The following is a 19,607-nucleotide window of genomic DNA, read 5'->3' as shown; positions in this document are numbered from 1 at the left end:
AAGAATCCGCTCAATTTTTTGATAATTGTTTTGTTACTTGGAAATCTGCTTGCGTCATCGTTTTGTCCCCGCAGTATCAGATTGGCGTTCATGACCGAAGATGTCCTTCTGCAACTGAAACATTTTGCCTTCGTTTTCTTCAATTAGCACTCTCCAAAAGTTTCATCTTCCTAAATTTCTGGTGGTTTCCCTTTAACGAGCATTGACTTATTTCATCGATTTTTCCCTTTTTGTGTTAACTCTTATTTCTATCCTTTGATGTTTGTTCTTTCGATTTTCGATAACTTACACATTCTTTACGCTAAATTTGCAGTTTTTTCAACGAGGTTAATGTCTCGATAACGCTTCAGATATTGTTAACATTTCTTTCTTTCTTTCTTTTTTTTTTGTCTATTATTTAGAGAGTAGATAATTTTTCTCATCTTGGCGTGAGACCACCCGTTTATCGCAGACCTGAAGTAGCTTAACAAAAAGTGCCATATTTCTTTCTAGTGTAGAATTCCGGAATTTTTTTAACCCTTTCCCCAAACGTACAAGTTCACAACCTTTCGGAGGTCGGATTCTCATTAAAAATATCCCAACAGTTGCCTCGCAATATAATTCAGGGCCTTCAAATTATTTAATTAAATGTTACCTAAATGGTTATTGTCCGGGAAGGACTGAATTAGTGCTGTTCTGACAACCGACAGAACATCACCAATTTCTTGAACTCCACTCTGTGGAGTTCAAGAAATTGCCGCGTACTTATCAAAATTTAGCTGCTGGACATACTTACCAACGTACGTAATTATGTGGCAGGTTCTCTAAATAGAATAACAGGCTTCTAAATAAGAAGTATTTAGAAGTATAAGAAGAACCATAAGCGGTATTTAACTGCAAGAATCCGTGGCATCCTTCGAACACGCAACCCAGCCTGGTTTAAAGTGATGACGTGAGTTTTCCAACCAGTATTGTAGAAAGAGTGTTTCGCAGATGATTAGTCTCTTCCTGCACTATTTATCCCGTTTTCTTTCTACTTTTTGTGTATGACATGTGCTTATGTTAAGCGTTGATGCACGCCTTAGAAACAGATGACTAGTTTTCCGCTGATAATCCAAATGACAGAAATCAGTGATGCCATATCAAAGATAAATTAAATTCTCGGTGAAATTGCATTCAGAAATCCCTTATATGCATGTTTTATTAGTTCTGCATTCAGAATAAACATTTCTGATAATGCCGGCGAAATTTATGCATCCACATCTGCGTGACTTAATAAATCTTCAAGTAATCTCGCTCAATCTCCCTTGAGAAAGCATTTATCGAGCTTTGCCAAGGAAACCCAATTACTTACGGCGCCGTTTACTACTGCGTAAGGCTTTGCATGTTCGGTACTTGTTGTCTGTTCCTGATGTAGTAAACTATTGCACGGAGAAAGGTTGCTCGGAGTCGGTTACTTTGTAAACATCTATTCTGGGATGGTGTTGCCAATATGTTGACGCCGTTTTCAAATATCTGAACTAATTTATTTTCATAAGGAATGCCCTCTGTGTACACTGCATCATGCGCAAAGGAATCCTACCGAAAGAAGAAAATCCACGCGTATTTGGCTTCTAAAGTAAAAAGAATCGAATTCTGTGAGGAAAGGAAAAAACTTACTTAAATATAAAGAGCCAATAGGCTTCATTTCGGCGATATAAACATTATTTAAATTAAGGGGATATTAAATCCCACATTGTTTTAAAACCGAATAAGAAACTCAAAGATTGGAATCAGACAGTTTCATGCGGAACTATAAAAGTATCGGCGATTACTAGCGTGAGCTAATGTAAGTAGTCCTAGTACGTAGTACAATCTCGGGCAACTCGCAGCAAAGGTGGGGGAAGTTCAGATCGCTATTCTTAGGTATTTTCCATAATGTAAAAACACATTTCCTAGGAAATGTATGCTGTTATTACATTATGGTGGGAGGTCACTACCCAGACCGGTTTCAGCCTCTTTGCTGCGAGTTGCCCGAGATTGTACTAGGACTACTTGCATTAGCTCACGCTAGTAATCTCCGATACTTTTATGGTTTACTATATTCGACATGAAACTCTCTGATTCCAATCTTTGAGTTTCTTATTCGGTTTTAAAACCATATGGGAAAGAACTTGACTTGGTGGATACGAATTTGTTGCATATCTTTAAAATAAATAAATAAATAAACTGCTGCATAAACTTAATTGGATGCGTGCGAGTGGTATCTTATGCTTTTTTTTAAACAGTAAGCAAAAATTACCAACAAACTACGGTGAAAGTAAATTAGCAAGGAAAGTAATTGGTGACCTTTCCGAGTGCTGCCAACACGAAAATGAACTTTAATTTATGAATCGTCGGCGATATTTATAATAAATATCTGGAGCAACCACTTTTCTGCCTGCACCATTATTTAATACGAGGTCCTTTAAGTTCGGTACCGAAAGCAATCCCAAAAAGGAAATTTTATCCGAAAAAAGGCCATCGATGAATTGCATGAAGTGAGCTCAGCTCGATTTCCGTGGGGATAACAATGTATCAAGTGTAGTCTCCTGGATGTCGGAAGAAAGAAAGGAATCCCTCCCTATGGTGGAAAAGAAGTCTTTGGTCGTGGAGACCTGTCTGGGGATCTAGCTCGACTACCCTGTTTCTGGAGAATACGACAGATACGACTATTTAAGAGGCCATTGGATTGTGATTTTAGAACCTCGGAATAGAAGACATTTTAGAAGATTGGCGGAACTCATAGGTAGCTGCTATTAGTCACGATTGTAAAATCGTACTCCACGTCCAAAGTGAAGAAGCAAGATTTGCTCCATTTGGATTGCAAGGTCATAAGGAAGGGGAAATGGGAGATTGCAAACTCTTGTTGAAAGAAAATGATGTCGTATTTACTGCGCATTAAATACACGGGACATAAAACACACCCATATTTCAGGAAAAGACTGTGGCATGTACTAAAGTTAAGAGGAATTGTCAGGAAAGGTGGGGGGAGGGTCATCGCTGACAAGGTTACATGAATCCTGACTTTCTTCTTGCAGATTTATTCACTGCCATGCATTTCACTCAATGCATTCCACTCTTTTAAATAGCTTCAGAATCTTCTTAACTGCAATTTTGCTTTGCAGTAAAAATAAAGTAGTTTTTCCTGCACAGCACTGCGGAGTTCTTCCAACAGATAATTCATAAAGTTATAATAATCTTTAAAACGATTATTATAATATATTGTTCTTTTGCCCCTTATTTTGGTTTTGATTTTTCTGCATTTAACCGCTGCCGTATCTCGAGGATAAGGTGGTCAGCCCTATGCCTCCCAGTGTATGCTATGTCTAGATGCGTGTGTTCACAAGCCGGTTTGGCTGTTCTGGGGAACGAAGAACTCGAGTTTCCGGGTGAAAAAATTCCCTACCTTCGTATGAGACCGGGGTAATTCACCTTTGTTCGAAAGAGACCAGATAAAGTTCCTCACGTCATTGACGGGAATCGAACCCAAGTCTTTCCGACCAAACGACTTAGTTTATATTGACATACTGACTGAGCTACGGAGGCTAAGATAATATTTCGTTTGTAAATATAAATGCATAATTTATACATCTTAAATGGATTTACTGATTACTACAATTTTAGTTAACGAATTAAACTGAAAGTGTCTTGTTTAATCAGTCTAGAATAATATGAATTTTAAAACCAACCTTTAAAACGCGTTCATTTTAATTTTTTTAAGTTCGTGAAACAATGAGAATTGTTTCCACTTATTCATTTTAATTACGAAGATGGCATTTCTGTATCACAGTAGCATAATCCCTTTTGCACTATCTTCGTATTAATTTCACAAAATCTGTAACGACGTTAGCGTGGATCTGTAGCCATCTCGCAGTTCCTGAATGGAGAAGGATGCGGTGCAAATAGGTCTCCCAGCATGTTCCAGAATATGCCACAAGACTGCGTTCAGATTTGGTGAATTTGCTAACTATTAAATGCGAATGAGACTATTGCCTGAACGATACGGTGCGGATCGATGACATGCATTTAATCGCGCTGTGCGATTGCAACATGGCATGGGGTCTTCTACCAGCTGTCAGCATACACGACATTCTAATTAACAAAACATCTATTTCTACGATGCTCCTAACTCCTATCCTAACTGTAACGTGCTAGTTTGGTGACATGCAACTTTATATTGCAGTACATTTTTCGTGAAATCTATAAGTGAAAGAAATACAACAGATGGTCTGTTTTATTTGCTCTCGTGGCGACTCCCATTAGTAATGTTCATCTCATTGAAGCATCACTTGAGATGGAGTACGAGTCACATCCGTCTAAATCTAGCTTCTTAAAATAACATTATTTTTACGTAAAGTATGTAGAGATATTTGGACGCCTTTATTCTGATGCGCAACGCTTACATAGTTGAGTCACTCATCTAAGTAAGCCAGTGAGTGAGCTTCTTTTCTCACGTGACCATGAAATTTGAGTCATGCGTATTTCCATAATTATTGTGATCATTCATGTCGCAGATTTCTGAAAAAACCATTACGGTGAGCAAGAATGAAATAAATTATTTAATAACGAAATTAAATATTTACGCGTCTGTGTTTCGCTAGATCCAGTTAGCGTTATCTACGCGCTCAACAAAGACAACGTGGACAACAAGAACAGTCACGTGCGTGAAGCTGAACGTGACAGTTGCACCCCTCGTGGCAATCTTCTGTAATTAATGTTCGCGAAATATGAGTTATTATACTATTAAGTTATGACTTATAAGAAGATAACGTATCATCTGTAATTCATGAAAGATACGTATTCTTCTTTTATGAATAATAATTTTTTTCGTGGAACCTTAAGTAAGGCTACAGACACAGATAAGTTAACAGTCTCCAGTTTTCTCCTTTGAAATTCCAAGCGCCACTTTACTTGAAACTGCACTTTATTAAGTGTGATTTCGTGCTAGTAACGCCTTTCCTACCTTGATTCTTAATACTTGGATAATTTTTTTAAGTCTGTCCTGAGGAGTTGATTGTGTATGCAGATTTCTAACCAACAAATAATTCAAACGTCTTATTTTCTGGATCCTTTGATCTCCTTGTGGTTTTGTCGTTTATTCTTATTGAATGCGTTCTAACTGCGGTTGTCTTAATTTACTTCCATTAAATGGTCAGTAAATGAGATAAAATGGAATGATAGGTCACCTGATAGACGTGAAATAAGAAACAAAAAACTGCTAATGAGAGAAAAATGTATCTTTTAATGCCGTAGGCTTCACTTAATTTCCTACTGTAAAAGCCTTCACGCTCACTAATATTACTTGATTGATGCGTTTGAAACAGCAGTCTCAGTGTGCAAAGCAAGCTCGCTTCAAGTGCTCTGAAGTCTGTTTCGTACACTGAAAAGATTTCTTAGTAAATCGGACTTATTGGTATTTGCGGCGCTTCATTTATAACTTAGTGGGATATCGATTAGTCTGAGAAACTATTCAATAAATAATCTAAACTTGGATAATATCCTCCCCATCACGTGAGATAGGGGATTTTTGTTCCAAATAGGAGAAAGAATTGTTACCGAGTTTTCCATTACAAACATCTTGCATGCATTTCTTTCAAAATTCGGAAAGTACGGTTGCAAAAGTAAAATGCAAAAATATGTAGGTGATTGCTGTTAGAAGGAAGGAGGGATAGTTTGAGCAAAAATTCCCAAGAAGTTCTGGAATTACGCGTCTCGGTGAAATATACGAATTTTTCTCCTCATATTGTGAATGAATTTAATACCACAGTAGGTATAAAGAGCCAAGAGAAACCAACCATTAGTGAAATATGTAACTTTTAATATACTTCTAAATCGATAATATCATTTCACCAATAGAATATTCACATATCACTACTCCGGATGTGGTTATTGCTAGCTTGCACAGCACCACCATTCCTGTTGTTCTGTAGTATTAACTTCAGATTAAAAAGGATTTTTCGTTCTTTACACTGCATTGGCCATGGCTTGAGAAAAGTGTATTTATGAACTTGAGGGTGGTGTGTGTGTGTGTGGCGGGTGATTCTCGTGTGTGATGATACACTATTTATTCCTGGTATATTTGCAGTGAAGTTTTTAATCCAGTTTTTTGTTCTTAAAATGAAGGGTGACTTAAGTTAAAAAAAAGTTACTTCACTCAGAACGGTAGGAGTAAGCGATGAAAGGGTCATATTTAAACAGCAGTTCAGTTCTAAATATACCGAGAAATTTCAATCGTCAATGCTTTGCGACTTACCACCTGCAAAACAACTTTTATTTGAGAAATGCGTCTTCGTTTTGTTCGCTACTTTGAAGTAACAAAGCCTGAAACCACGTACTGAGTGAGATGTCAGTGCATCTATAAGTACTTCTCCGTAGCAATACCACTTTATCGATCACGCGACTGAACATTGTAGTTCTTTTCCTCCCTCTTTATTGTTTTCCATTAGCACATTCGGTGCGGTGCTTTCTTTTCGAAAGACGGTCTCGAGTACTTCGGCAACATTACTACTACTTCACCATTTAGCGAAAAAACAGCTGCGCATTTTACTCCGAGTGTTGTAGAGGTTTACGGAAAAGTTTTGGAGTACAAAATATATCAAATTATTAAAGATTAAAACCGATTTTAAAATATAAAACAAAATAAATACCAGCTATTTTCAGCACTTGTACACTGCAAAGAGCTAGCATTTAATATTTAGTAAACTGCTTTCTTAATTTTTAATATTATCAGCACAGAAGTATTGAAAATGAACAACGACCCACCTGATGGGAGCATTACAGTTTGAGTGCAATTTTTGGCATAAAATCTTGTTTTTTGGAGAGCGAACTTGAACATTTTCAGCGCATTAGCACCGAACATCAAGATCTTCCGAGTTCAAACATAAGACGGTTTTGATAAACTGAGCAAAGTATATTAAAATAATTAAAGAGCGATTTGATTATCAAGGGATAAAGAAAAAATGGCAGCTATTCTAAAGAAATGTAGTACAAACACTGCAGTCCCGATTCAGAATAAGAAAATGATTTTCTGAAGAAATAAAACAAATTATAATGAGGTTTAAGAAAATAAATCGAGATTCCGTTTTAAAACAAAACCGAGATCCAGAGAGGTATTAAAAGACTCAGGAAAACATTTAGCGTACGATAATGTTGTGTCGTACGCTAATCTTATAAGAATGCATTCATACGGAATGTACGAAACCTACGCAAGAAAAGAGCACAAGAGGATTGAAAAGCACAAAGATGCGAGTCCCTGAGTGGGGAAAAGAAAATCCAACATAAAGAAGAAACTTCAACGGAAGAAAAGTCATCGCGGAGAGATTACCAATAATAATCATAACAGTAAGGCCCAGTACATACAACTTGATGGCATCGTAGAATAAAATGGAAAATAAATATGAAGTATGCTGAAAATCCAGTAACAAAACCAACAGCCACGTGGACGAATGTTGAGATAGATAGAGAGAGAGAGAGAGAGAGAGCAAAAATCCTCTTGCATTTGTATCGCAGAAAACAAAATTCATTTGGTTTCACAAACCCAAAGAATCTTAGACATAACAAATGGTTATAATAACAAATCAGTCAAAGATGGAGGAGGTCTACCGAGTGGCAGTTTTGCTTGCTTCACAAATCAGAGAGTTTGAATTGTAGGAAGTAGAAACGCATCCAATATAAAAGGAATATTTAAATATTACATTACTTCGTAAAACATAAATTAACATAATTTTCACGTGCATCCAATGACCGTTTCTTACACCACTAATGCTATCTTCTGCTCAAGTGGTGTCGACTTACGCGAGGAAATTCAAATTTTAAGAGAGTGTGCCGATTATACATTTTAATTAGTCTTCAATGGCCGAAGAAAAAATCAGCTCATCGTGGGTTTGATTTTACAGGACTTGTGAACTTTCTTTTTCAAAACTGATCTCGCTTTCCTCATAAAACTACCGAACTGAATGAATAAATGAATTTTTAGAAGATTGTCTAAGAAAAAAACGGTTTCTTTCATTGATACGCTTTTTTTTACTATTTAAGTCAACAAAGTAGGGTTTAACTTTATTATAAGACTTTTTAAATAATAAGCTTTTAAGAAATGTATTGTATTCCTGTCGAGTAAAGAATCAACCCTGAGATTTCCATTTCGTCGAATGATTTTCTCAATTTGAGAAACCAGAAATATTAATATTTAGCAAGAAATAATAAATTACGAAGTTTCGCGTCCCCTCCCCCTTAGAGTTACCACCTATTCTTAGTAGTTTCTCGCGACTCATCGTTCGTCCAATTACAAGTAAACACGTGGCTATTTAAATTGTATGTCTGTGCGCGCGATATTTTATTATTATTATGACCCAACATTTCCAAGAACTCATCTTAGGAGGATACTCCACACCACGTAACCTGCCGATGGTCTCCAAAATGTGGTACGCGTACTCCAGGGGCACATGAGTCGATACGTGGGGATACATCAAAAAAGTTTTATATTGATAGGAAAAAAATTAAGTAATTAATTAAAGATAAAGAATATTACTTTCTTTCATCAATTAAACATATATCTAATATAGACAAAGTCGTTATAAAGATCCAGTAAACTTAAATTTGCGAGTAGCGCACATTGGGCGACTTTTGCACACATAATCGTCCTTGGCAAAACTGTCATGTTTTTTAGAACTAGGGAGTAAATCTCTTACTGCTTATCATTGCCATTGTTTGTAGAGCATCCTAGTGTTGACAAGCTCAACTAGAGAAGGAAAATTGCTTAGTTATCCTGATATCTACAGATGACAACACAGTTGTATTAATTATTTGACTATTAGTAGTAAGTTTAACGATTTTTAGTATATATTGTTTCTGTGCAATTCCAACGCTTTTTTGTGGTTACTTTTATGTTTACACTAGAAATAGTGAATTAATATTATCAAAATTGTTTACATTTTTTAAAAGTGTTTGGTATTATCAATAGTAAATGAATTATATTTAAATTTTACAAATTAACCCTCACAAAATGGATAAATGGTTAAAAAAAGTTCCTCCAAAGAAACTCTTTCAATCAATTGGGAGTACGCGCTATTTAATTTTTCTGTCTTGGGGGTGCGCGATCAAAAACGTTTGGAGACCATGACGACTAGAACCTCCATCTACAAACTTCACCATTATTTATCTACACATTACACCATCTTTCTCCCATTAATAGCATTTTTTTATTATGCGTGTGTTCTCTGCCTGATTTGTCTGTATGAGGGATGAAAAACCCCAGTTTCTAGACCATTGGTTCTTGACCTTTTCGAAGTCACAGAACACTTTTGATTTTAATAAAAATTTGGGGGTAACACCAAAAGCATTAGGGTCATAAGCTAACAATAAAAATATGCATGAACTTGCTTTTTATAAAAATGGAACTTATTTTAATACGATACTTGAGCTTGTTGGCTTTTGCAGATTTCAGCAATATCAGGTCTAATATGTGATACGGCTACTCTCATCTCGTTGTCTATATTAGTGAGTCTTTCACGCTTTGTAGTTTTTATGTTGGTTAATATTGAGAAACCGAACTCACACAACTATGATGTTGAAAACGGTAACAAAATGTTCAGTGCCCTTGTGCAGAGAATGAGTATTCGACTTAGACAAAAATCTAAAATTCCTCAAGAGTTATTTCAGGGAATTTCATTTTTAGAGTACGATCCGTTGACAAGGTAACTAATTGTTGTTGTTCTTCTCGTAACGAAAATTCACAACTCGATGTATTAACGGTGCCAAATGGATTTCATATCCAGTCATAATTGTGTGTATTTAAGGAAGGAAAGTGACTTGAAATCTTTTCTTCCAATATTGTTAAATTTTTACACGTTAAAAATAATACCTATAAACGATATTCTATTGGTTTAGAAGTCAACGCACAAAGCTGTCTTCAGTTGTTAGGATCAGAGTAACCAATTACACTCAGAACGGTGTCATGTGACATCTTTCACCGGCGGAACACTTGTAACCAGTTCGCGGACACAAGTATTCCGGGGAACACCGGTTAAGAACCACTGTTCTAGATAAACATCTAGTACTGCCGTATTCAATCGGCAAATGTCCCTTCAGTTGAAAAACCCATTTAAAAGCTCACATATTTCCCGTTTTAGGCAGATGAATAAAATTTCTGGCAGTGTTTTGCTCCAAAAAATGTATAAAAATTGTGTTTCTGCCAATTTGTATCAAACGAATGACCTTACGACTGGAATTTACACAAAAGCGGATGCATTCGCATATTCTTTGAAAAAATATATTCTTTTTTCACGCTAAGGACAACTCGGTAATTTTCTGTATGTAATTTTAGATGAAACATTCAGCACAAGTACTTCTACGCACCTACAAGCAAATTGTTCGTAAGTGCCTAGAAGCTTGCGAAATGCTACGGTTTTCTGAGATCAGTGTTGTTTGATCTTTATTATTTTAATATTTTTGTTGAAATGTCCCAATTTCTGTATGCTTTTGTGAATTCCATAAAACTTAATTAGAAATGAATCTTAATTTATTTGAGCGTGTCAATCGCCGATAATAATTGGGGAGGGACTTAACTGTTCATAAAATTTCCATGCACGTTTTTTCTTTTTCCTTTCGATGTTAGTCATTAATGTCAGGTTTCATCGACCCATCTGTTTCTCGTGAACGGCTGATGTCAAAATGATCATTATAAAGAATGCACCCTCAAATTTCTCATCATGGCTGATCTTGTCTGTTGTTCGTCACGCGAGATAGCGACGCACTTCTCTTTGCTTTATTTGCGATTCTGTTCGCATTCCTTCTGTTATGGATCATCTCAAAGAGCAATCTAATCTTATTTATTCGGATTATAATCCTGACTTTTGAAGCTTCTTTAGTGCACAATCGTGCATAAAATTCCAATCACTATCGGATTTTCATTCACAGGCGTGCATTTAACGAAATATTTTGTAGATCTTTATTGTTTGGGAACATGTTCGGAATATGACAGTCAGAAGACCCGACATAAGTATTCCAAGTATAACATCGAATGACACATTCACTAAACAAGGCTCAGTTTTTTTTCGTTGTCCACTAATAATGCCGCGACGTCAAGTCAGGATTACTGAACATACACAAGTTAATGAAACATAAAATTAAATTACTTTGTAAGTAAATAAATAAATAAAATAACCAGCAGTGCCCCTGAAAATCGATTTTGCAATAGGAAGAGGTTATTGTAGCACTTAATTATTAATTTCAATTACGTAATTGTGATCTCAGTAGTTTCCATACTTGTAGCAGCACTAAAAGGAAAAGCTTCAAATCGCCTGCATTACTTGAAAATGGACATGAAAGCCGTTATGGAAATATTACTGAAGAGTTATTGGGAACTATGTTAATCTCTTGTAATACTTGCGCTGCAGATTTTCAGCAAATAAAGTTTATAGTTATAAATAGAGCGAAATATAAACGTAATCTGTATTGCAATATTTGTAGCACTATAATTTTTTTCAACTTTTAAATATTTATAATTATTATGATTATAAATATTTAACGCCGGCCTGGTTGGCCGAGTGGTTAGCATATCCGCTCTCCAGCCAAAAGGCTACAGCTTTGAATCCCGCCGAGGGCATGGATATTGTGATTGTTTGTAAAAGTGGTGGTAGTCGGCAGTAGATGGTGTTAGATGATGAAGGTTGGTGGAGTAGTGAAACGAAGAGCTGTAGAGTAGATCCCCTCCCTCGATGAGTCTTTGAACTCCCGGAGGTGCGATGTAAAAATAATTTTTTGCCATTTGAAACATGCTACTCACACTGAATATAATCACGTATAGCAACTACTGTAATTTTTCAGTATGTTATTGGTCTGAATGTAATGTTCATCCCGGAGTTAAAATACACCTCTCATAGTTAGCACCATGTAGTGCTAACTTTTCGCGATCACATACAACAGTAGTACTGGTAACTATCCTCTCCTATTCCCTCAGCCATACGGCTGGTGGGGCTAGCTATATGCTACTATAGTAGGGAGATGATTATGAGCAAGGTGGTTTCCTGTTGCCTTCCTTGCCGTAATATATTTTATGCCTGTATCCGTGTGTTCACGGGACCGGTCTGCCTGTTTTGAGGGATGAAAAATTCGAGTTACCGAGGGGAAAACCCTCCACCTCCGTATGAGACCCACCTTTAGTCGAAAGAGACCAGATAAAGATTCCTCGCGTCACTTACTAGAATCCAACCCAGTACTTTCCGACCAAGGAACTTCGTCTATACTGACTGAGCTACGGAGGCTATGTATTGGTAACTATTATGCCGAAATTCAACACTGCCGAGGAGGGGGGTTAATAGCTTTCATCAGGCCCAGTGATAGTACTAAGTAAGCCAGACAACTTTTTACAGCATAGAAAAGAAATTTTAGTGACCTCACTGACACAATCCATTCTTGTTACGTGCGTTACTAATTGCAGTATGCATGTTCATTCGTTACTAATCTCACTGCAGATATTTTAAGAATGTGAATTTTACTTTGGCTTTTTCGAGAGTAATGTACGACGTCATAGAAGAGGAAGACATCTTTTGGAATTTTTGAAACTCGATCAATCTGATGCTTACATTGCTGACGTTATACCGATTACATTTTCTTTTTCGCAAGCAGCGCTTTACTAAAATTTGACCTCAGAAAATAAAAACAGAAATGTATATGAAAAAAAAAAGTTTTTTTTTTTATTTCAAGACTGTCTTCAGACAGGCCTGAAGTTCTCCTTACCGCAGCTAGATAGCACTAGCACTCAAGAATAAGGGGAAGTCAAGTGTTTATAAATGGTGATAAGCATGTGTAGCTGGGCAGTGATGACAGCAAAGCGTCACTACTGGTATAGAATTCTCACATCCATAGATCAGCAGATGTAGTCCTGATCACCAGACACTACACCAATTAACTTCTTTGTTTGTGGAATGATTGTAAGATATACAAAAGCACTTCTTAAAGATACGTATCAGCGATGCTATCGTAAACGTGATAGAAAGATGTTGTCAGACTCATCCAAAAAAGAAATTTGGAGAACTAACACGGAGTGTAGTTTACGTAACGGACATTGAAAGAAAAATCGACCAAAAAAACTATTTTGCAATGGCTAATAATGCAATCAAGAAACAGTTTGAGTTTGAAGAATGTTGTCAACAATCCTCTTCAGGGAGTTATTACAGTAAATGAACCTAATTAAAATATTCCAGTTTCACAGGTTGTATGAGAAGGAAGTTTCAACTAACAGAAAGTAATCGCAATCCTCCCTTCATTTTCATTAGCAGGGATCCTCTGGTTTCGTACTCTCCCTTGAAACCGCAACGTTGTTGAGCAGATCGCTCGACTATTTTGGCCCCTTTTCAAACAGCCGAAATGATTAAATTAAGATATTAAAGGATTGAAAATCAAAAACAGCAGATTCTGACTTTACTGTATTTGCTTTAACTCAATCGCCGTTAGGGGGCGTTCTCTTACACGACGGCCAAATGTTTTCGCCAGCTGATTACATATTAATAACGTAAGATTTATTTAATACGTTGGACATCTTTCTTAAGAGAAATGCCATGACTAATTAAGTATGTGTGCGTGTGCACGAGTGCTTTACCGTTGTTTAAATTGTGAATGCGTTCATTAGGAAGGCGCGGAAACTCATCGTGCGTTACAGTACAAACAAACTTAATTACCAGTGGCTGGAAACGCTCTGAATATATAATTAAGATTCCTGTTCGCACTAAAACGAATCCTACACAGAATGCTCTTATTATGATTCCATACGATCAACTTCGAAGGATGCCTGAATTAAGAATTCGCTCTCAGCCAATAGACGTGAACTAATGAACCGACTCGAGCCGAAACCAGAGAAACGAGTGTTCCCAGAATATGCAGCTCGACATATCACTTGCGACCTCCTGCAAACAAATTAAAGATATTTCGCCTTCCATGCGCTAATCCTGTGTCTTCATGTCCGCCTAACCGTGCCAAACAAATTCAGCATAATCTCAGCGCATTAAAGGAGAATGGAGAGAAATATTTCTACTATATTATTCATTACAAATGGCTCAAACGAGGAAGATAAACATGCCTTTAATCCCGCTATTGTGACTCGCTCATTAGTACGGTGGAAGACATAATCCCGTAAAAATAATAAATTTAAAAATATGTTTTTTCCTTCCCCTGTTTACATCAAACAAATAGGCAAACAGATTTATTCTATTTAAAAATCAACTTTCCCCGGGTTACTATTTTGTTTAGACTGATAGTAAGCACAATCTTTTCAAAAATATGACTATGCATATTTTAACGGAGTTGAGGCATTCTACATCGGTACTTGAATTAAACTTGCTAAGATATTATGTCATTGGCTTCATCCTTTTTCCAAGTGTAAGCAAACACAGGTTGCCCATGAAGTAACTTCACGACTAGGCTGTTTGTATATAAAGGCTGACGATTTCACATCAGTTGTCTTACAATCAATGTAAAGCACACATCCCTTCGAACGATAACAGTGAAGATCGAAACCGGTCTGGGTGGTGGCCTGGTAATGCTCGTTAGGTCTTGAGAATTTTATTAACGTTCTAACTTCTCGGCGTGATACGGCGATTGGCACTACATCACAGAACATAGACACCGAATATCTGTATTGAAGAAAACCGCGTGTCTGTTGTGCTTGAGGATAAATCCTCAAGCGCAGCACTTTTCAAGAAAGGATGGAAAGTGTTATCGCCAACTGCAGGAATTCATGTCTAAATATGATTTTACGTTATTTCTCTCTTGGGTCTATTAAGTATCAGAATCACAAAGAACAAAACAAAATTTAAACAACTTGAATTTTTATTGGACACACATCTCCATGTTGTGATTTGAATACAGTTCAGGTTTTGAGCGCTCTTATCTTGAACGCTACAGATTTTACACGAATATTTGTCAAAACATTCCTCATCTTCTCGAATGTCCCTGTAGCTCCAGGAAGATTTTCATAAGGGATATATTCAGAAATATCTTTAGCAAAGTTCTTGGCATCTGGAAGACTCTTGACTTGGTAAGATGCTTTGATTATAGGAGTTCCTGGCTGCATTCTTAGTGATTTACATGTTAGATTTGCATGCCCATCTTTATCATCTGTTCCTTGGATTTGAAGAATGTCCGAGTTCCCATCTGGTATGGAATTACTAAGATTGGCTTCTGGATTTTGGGTGTCATTTATGAACCCAGATTTCAAGCCCGATGTTGATCCCACACGATTTTGGATTTCTTTGCAATCATCTTCGGTCTGTTTCTGTTTAGAGCATCTCTTAGGTTTCCTATCATTTTTCCTTTCATATCTACGATGTGAATGATGTCCTTTTCTAGCGGCCATATGAGATGTTAGTTGGAAGATGTTTATGGGAGGCAGCATATATCTTTGACACTCATCAATGGCTTTTCTAGGAAGGGGCACATTAAACCCAGGATAGTTGATCAACTTTTTTGGATCGTAAGTCATGGAATTATTCAAATGCATGGTTCCCTTTCCTTCACCGTCGTATAGAACTATTCCTGAATTTTGAAGCTCAGCTTCCTTCAGCCATCCAGGAGGATAGCCAATAACCCTCATGCGGTAAATATACATTGGAATTTGATGGCGGTTTAAACCAAGTGCTCTACGAAGGGTGTTGCTAATAACTCCTGGCTTTCCATGTTTCAATTTATCATGTTGGTAGTAGCGAACAGACTTCTCATTGTTTAGCATAAAATTGTTGCGATTTTCAGAAATTTTCTTCCAGTCTAACTTTTCTTTACATTCTTGCAAAACATGGGGACCAAGACAATTAAAACACTTGATCTTTTTTTTCGACGTTTCAGGATCGCCATTTGGCAAATCATCTTCGAATGATTCACATTCCTCTTGAAGGATTTCATTGTAATTTTGGGAGTAGAGCGGTACTGCAATTGATGGTGTCTCATCTAGTTCAAAGTTCACAGCAGGCAGTTTCTTCACTGACAATGAGTACGGACTCGCGTCAAGTGTCATTTCTAAGGAATCCATACTCGAAGATTAGCTTCTGTAACCACTGAGAATTTTGTTGTCGCTCTGAAAGAAAATGCAATATGAAATTTAGTATCATACGAAATTTATTGAACTGGATTTTAACATATATACACTGGATGCAACATGTACTGAGGCAGTAATGCATTTTCTATATTTAATTGACACACTTTACTATGGTGTAAACACTTATTTTGTACTGATTACACTTTTCAACTTTCCAGACATACTCCCTACCAGCTTGCGATAATACAATTCAAGTATTGGACATGGACTACTGGTTCTGACCAGTAGCTAAGTTTGAGAAAATTAACCCACACTACCTTCCCCAAGCTACGTCGCAAGAACACCTGTAGTATAACATGGTGCATGTGCGTGTTCTGTAAAAAGTGCCATAGTCTGTAGGAACCATTCCATTATCCAGAGCTGTTGCAGCCTATCAGTGTTCATCCATACAAGCAGTACAACCAAAGGGAGTCCATACAACAGAAGGAGCTCCAGATAATTACACATCTGCCACCAAACATCAGAGTGGGATGTGCACTCAGACAAAAGGCGTTCCTCTAGACCTCTCTTACACCCCCATCAGTCGACTGGAAAGGGAATAGCATTCGTTGGGTGTCACAGATTTCTAACAGGCCTTTATACCAATGTAGCAATGTAGCGTGCGCTGTTGATTGTCACGATTAATGTTTGGTTATGAGCAACTATCATCCCGCACTCCTATTACTAACTAGAAACTCTGTAAAAGTTTTGGACTACTGGTTGATAAGTTTCTGCATCAGCCTACCCAAATTTCTGTAACACCATCAGTTGATTTTGTATAATGCACATTTTTACCAATGTCACGAATTAACAGGACTGTTATATCCCATCATATGTAACCGCTCTTTTGAAGTTCTTGAATTGTTCTGTAGTGCCATTGGCAGCGTATAAATGTCAGTTTCTGCATTCTGAACATGCGCAGTGCTGTTATATACAGAGCGAGCTTCAGCTTTACTTTCTTTTTTTCAATATAGAGAAACCGTTAGTATAACTTTGACATTAACGCTAAATAGCTTCGTTTTCGCTATCACGTGATGAATTGTATTATTACATACAGAGCTTCCACCAAATGCGGACACGTATATAATAAGTTCCCAAATAGTTACAATACGAAGGTGCTTAAAAGTCGGGAGCAGCTGCCAAAAATTATTGCAGTGATTTTTCCAGTTGCAAAGGGCAATAATTTTTGTTTGCATCTTCTCCCGAAAGAAAACAAACTTAGATTACCAATATACAGGAAGCATACAGCCTTCATTGTACATCGGGTGTGAAACCTAATAAAATGTAAATCAATCCTGGAGCGATCCCTTCTTGAGCTCATACTTAGGAATGGTAGTAGACGAACGCAATTCGAAATAAGATTGATTAGGATTAAATATTTTTATTGCTCATTTAAGTATAATTGTGCTTAGTTTACGGTTTCAGTGAATGTTATTTACGCAATGCAGAAATGTGCAACACTAAAAGATAGTTTTCCTGAGGCAATTCCTGCTCAAAATATCTTTTTTTTTTTCAATATTAATCCCCAGATTCGTTTATGTACAAAAGGCAAGAATGAAGACTCTGTTGATAACGTTTATTGTTATGATTTGAACAACGAAACATTGTAGTTTTGTGTGCGAACAGCTATTCGAGATGGTGGATGGGAATGAATAAGTTAGTGGATTTGAATCGCATAAAGGGATGTTGACTTAAAATCTTTTCACTTGTGTGATTTTAGAGAAAAGTGACTTACAGGAACGTAGGGAAGTAATATACTGAGTAAACCAGTTCAGTAGAGCAGTTCTAGAAAAGACATAAACAAAATGTCCTTTGTGAAAGTGACTGGAACGAATCTGTAAAAAAAGGGAGTCATAAATTAGCCGAATTGCTTCCGTCACGAATTTAGAGATGGATTTGATGCATTGGTTTTCCATGAAAATTTTGACTAAAATTTGATTAAATTGATCCAGCCAAAGCGGAATTGCTAATATCATTAAGAAATTTGTTTGTGAAAATGTTATGATAAAAGTGATCCATTTAGAACAAAACTGAACCACGCAGACAGCTGCTTGTACCGACAACTTCTACAATTCCGCTAAGTCGGAGAGTTATTGTAATAAATAATTTGGACACGTGATTTCTTTGTTGCCCCGAATATAGCTGAACTGAAAACTGGAACGTTTCGGCATTTACTTATAAAAGTTTCAAATAGCGAATCTGAATCAGATTCGTTATTTGAAACTTTTATTCATCCCATAATAATTGCCGTATTGAAGTCGCATATTACTACTAGTAGCAATAATGATAATGGAGCCTGCGTAGGCTGGACTTTTCCTCCCGGAAACAGGCAAATCAGTCCCATGAACAGACATGAAGCAGTTATCGGAAAGAAAGACAATAAGAAACCCTATTGTTCTATAATTATTCCCCATTAAAGTACCATTGCTTTCTCACTCTGCATGGTTCACTTTTTGTTCTAAAGGGATCACTTTTATCAGAACATTTTCGAAAAGTTAAAATTTGTTTTTTCTATGAATTGCCTTCCGTTTTTCGATGAACTCTCCGGATGCCGTGAGGGTAATCTTAGCAGTTAACTAAAAGAGTTCTGTTTTTTTTGGAATTATACATGGCAACTGCTTTTTATTTTTTTTATAAAATCCACTTTTAAAGTTGATTTAAAAGTCATGTGAAAGGTCACTTTCACAGATAAGGAGTATGGTGATGTTTACCCTAACTACAAACTGTCTGTCAGATCAGTGTTTTGGGGGTGCAGTTGCATTCTAAAGCTGGTCTGCACGGTTAAAGTGAAGGTTCTGCTTAAAAATATATTTGAACATATCATACATTTTATTCTGTATTTCGGTCATTGCTTATGATACTGCAGAAGCCTTTTAATGAAAAATGGATCCTACTTTTAATCCTGAATATTCAGGAACATTATTTGGTTTTAAAACTTCTGGTAAAAGTTAAGCAAACATTTAATCAATCATAATAAGGTATTGTACGATGATAATCCTGGTAATTATACATGCTGACTGAGTCAGAAATTCCGGCTGGTGTAGTTGGCGTTCGCTTATGTCCGGAAGACATTAATAACGTTTTGATTCTTCAGTGACACAGAAATAAAGGTTGCAAGATAAATGTGTTTTCGATGTTTCATAAAGGATGATTACAGTCCGCTAGGGTGCTAAAATCGAAACTCCTTTCTGCGGATCGGAATAATGAATACCTCCTCTTGAATTGATAAATTCGTAGTTTTCTGGTTTCCATTCCATTGCCGGGCGAGTGATTTGTGATATTCATGTGTAAATCTAATCTAAATGTCTGTGGAGAATTTATTCCTCATATTAATCGCGATTTTTAGAAAGCCTGTGTTGGTATTTGAAGCCAGAACGCCGAAAATTCGAAATGTGATTTGTATCTGAATGCAGCATTGTGATGCGGGAATTGATATCGGAGTATACGCGCATACATCGCAGGTAACCGACAGTTAGCGTTACAAATACTACCAGAGAATGAACTCCCACCACACTTGACGAACGAGAAGTGTCTGGTTTATGTT

General features: G+C 36.8%; 2 protein-coding genes across 2 annotated transcripts in view; one reads left to right on the top strand and one right to left on the bottom strand.

Moving 5' to 3' along the window:
• LOC150104366 (suppressor of lurcher protein 1-like) overlaps positions 1–19,607 on the top strand; it is a 178,296-nt gene that overhangs the window by 57,619 nt on the left and 101,070 nt on the right. The gene's annotated exons all lie outside the window — the stretch shown is intronic.
• Positions 6,271–16,018, bottom strand: LOC150104367 (zinc finger CCHC domain-containing protein 8 homolog). Its single transcript, XM_090397043.1, has 2 exons — positions 14,906–16,018; positions 6,271–6,321 (listed from the first exon to the last, which is right to left on the bottom strand). Exons 1-2 carry the CDS (start codon positions 16,016–16,018, stop codon positions 6,271–6,273), a joined length of 1,164 nt encoding a protein of 387 aa, XP_090253169.1.

Source organism: Typopeltis vanoorti, chromosome 8, assembly GCF_054136105.1.
Source record: "Typopeltis vanoorti isolate ZY-2024b chromosome 8, IOZ_Tvanoo_1.0, whole genome shotgun sequence".
NCBI lineage: Eukaryota > Metazoa > Arthropoda > Arachnida > Uropygi > Thelyphonidae > Typopeltis > Typopeltis vanoorti.
The sequence above is the reverse complement of the archived record's forward strand: the minus strand, read 5'-3'. Positions and strand labels throughout refer to the sequence as shown.

Bases quoted from the DNA above. Each gene is read 5' to 3' on its own strand.
- LOC150104367 (XM_090397043.1), bottom strand. From the start codon at position 16,018: ATGGATTCCTTAGAAATGACACTTGACGCGAGTCCGTACTCATTGTCA. The intron at 6,322-14,905 runs GTAAAATCTGTA...ACGTGGTTTCAG, and splicing joins ATGTTTTGACAAATATTCGT to GCTTTGTTACTTCAAAGTAG.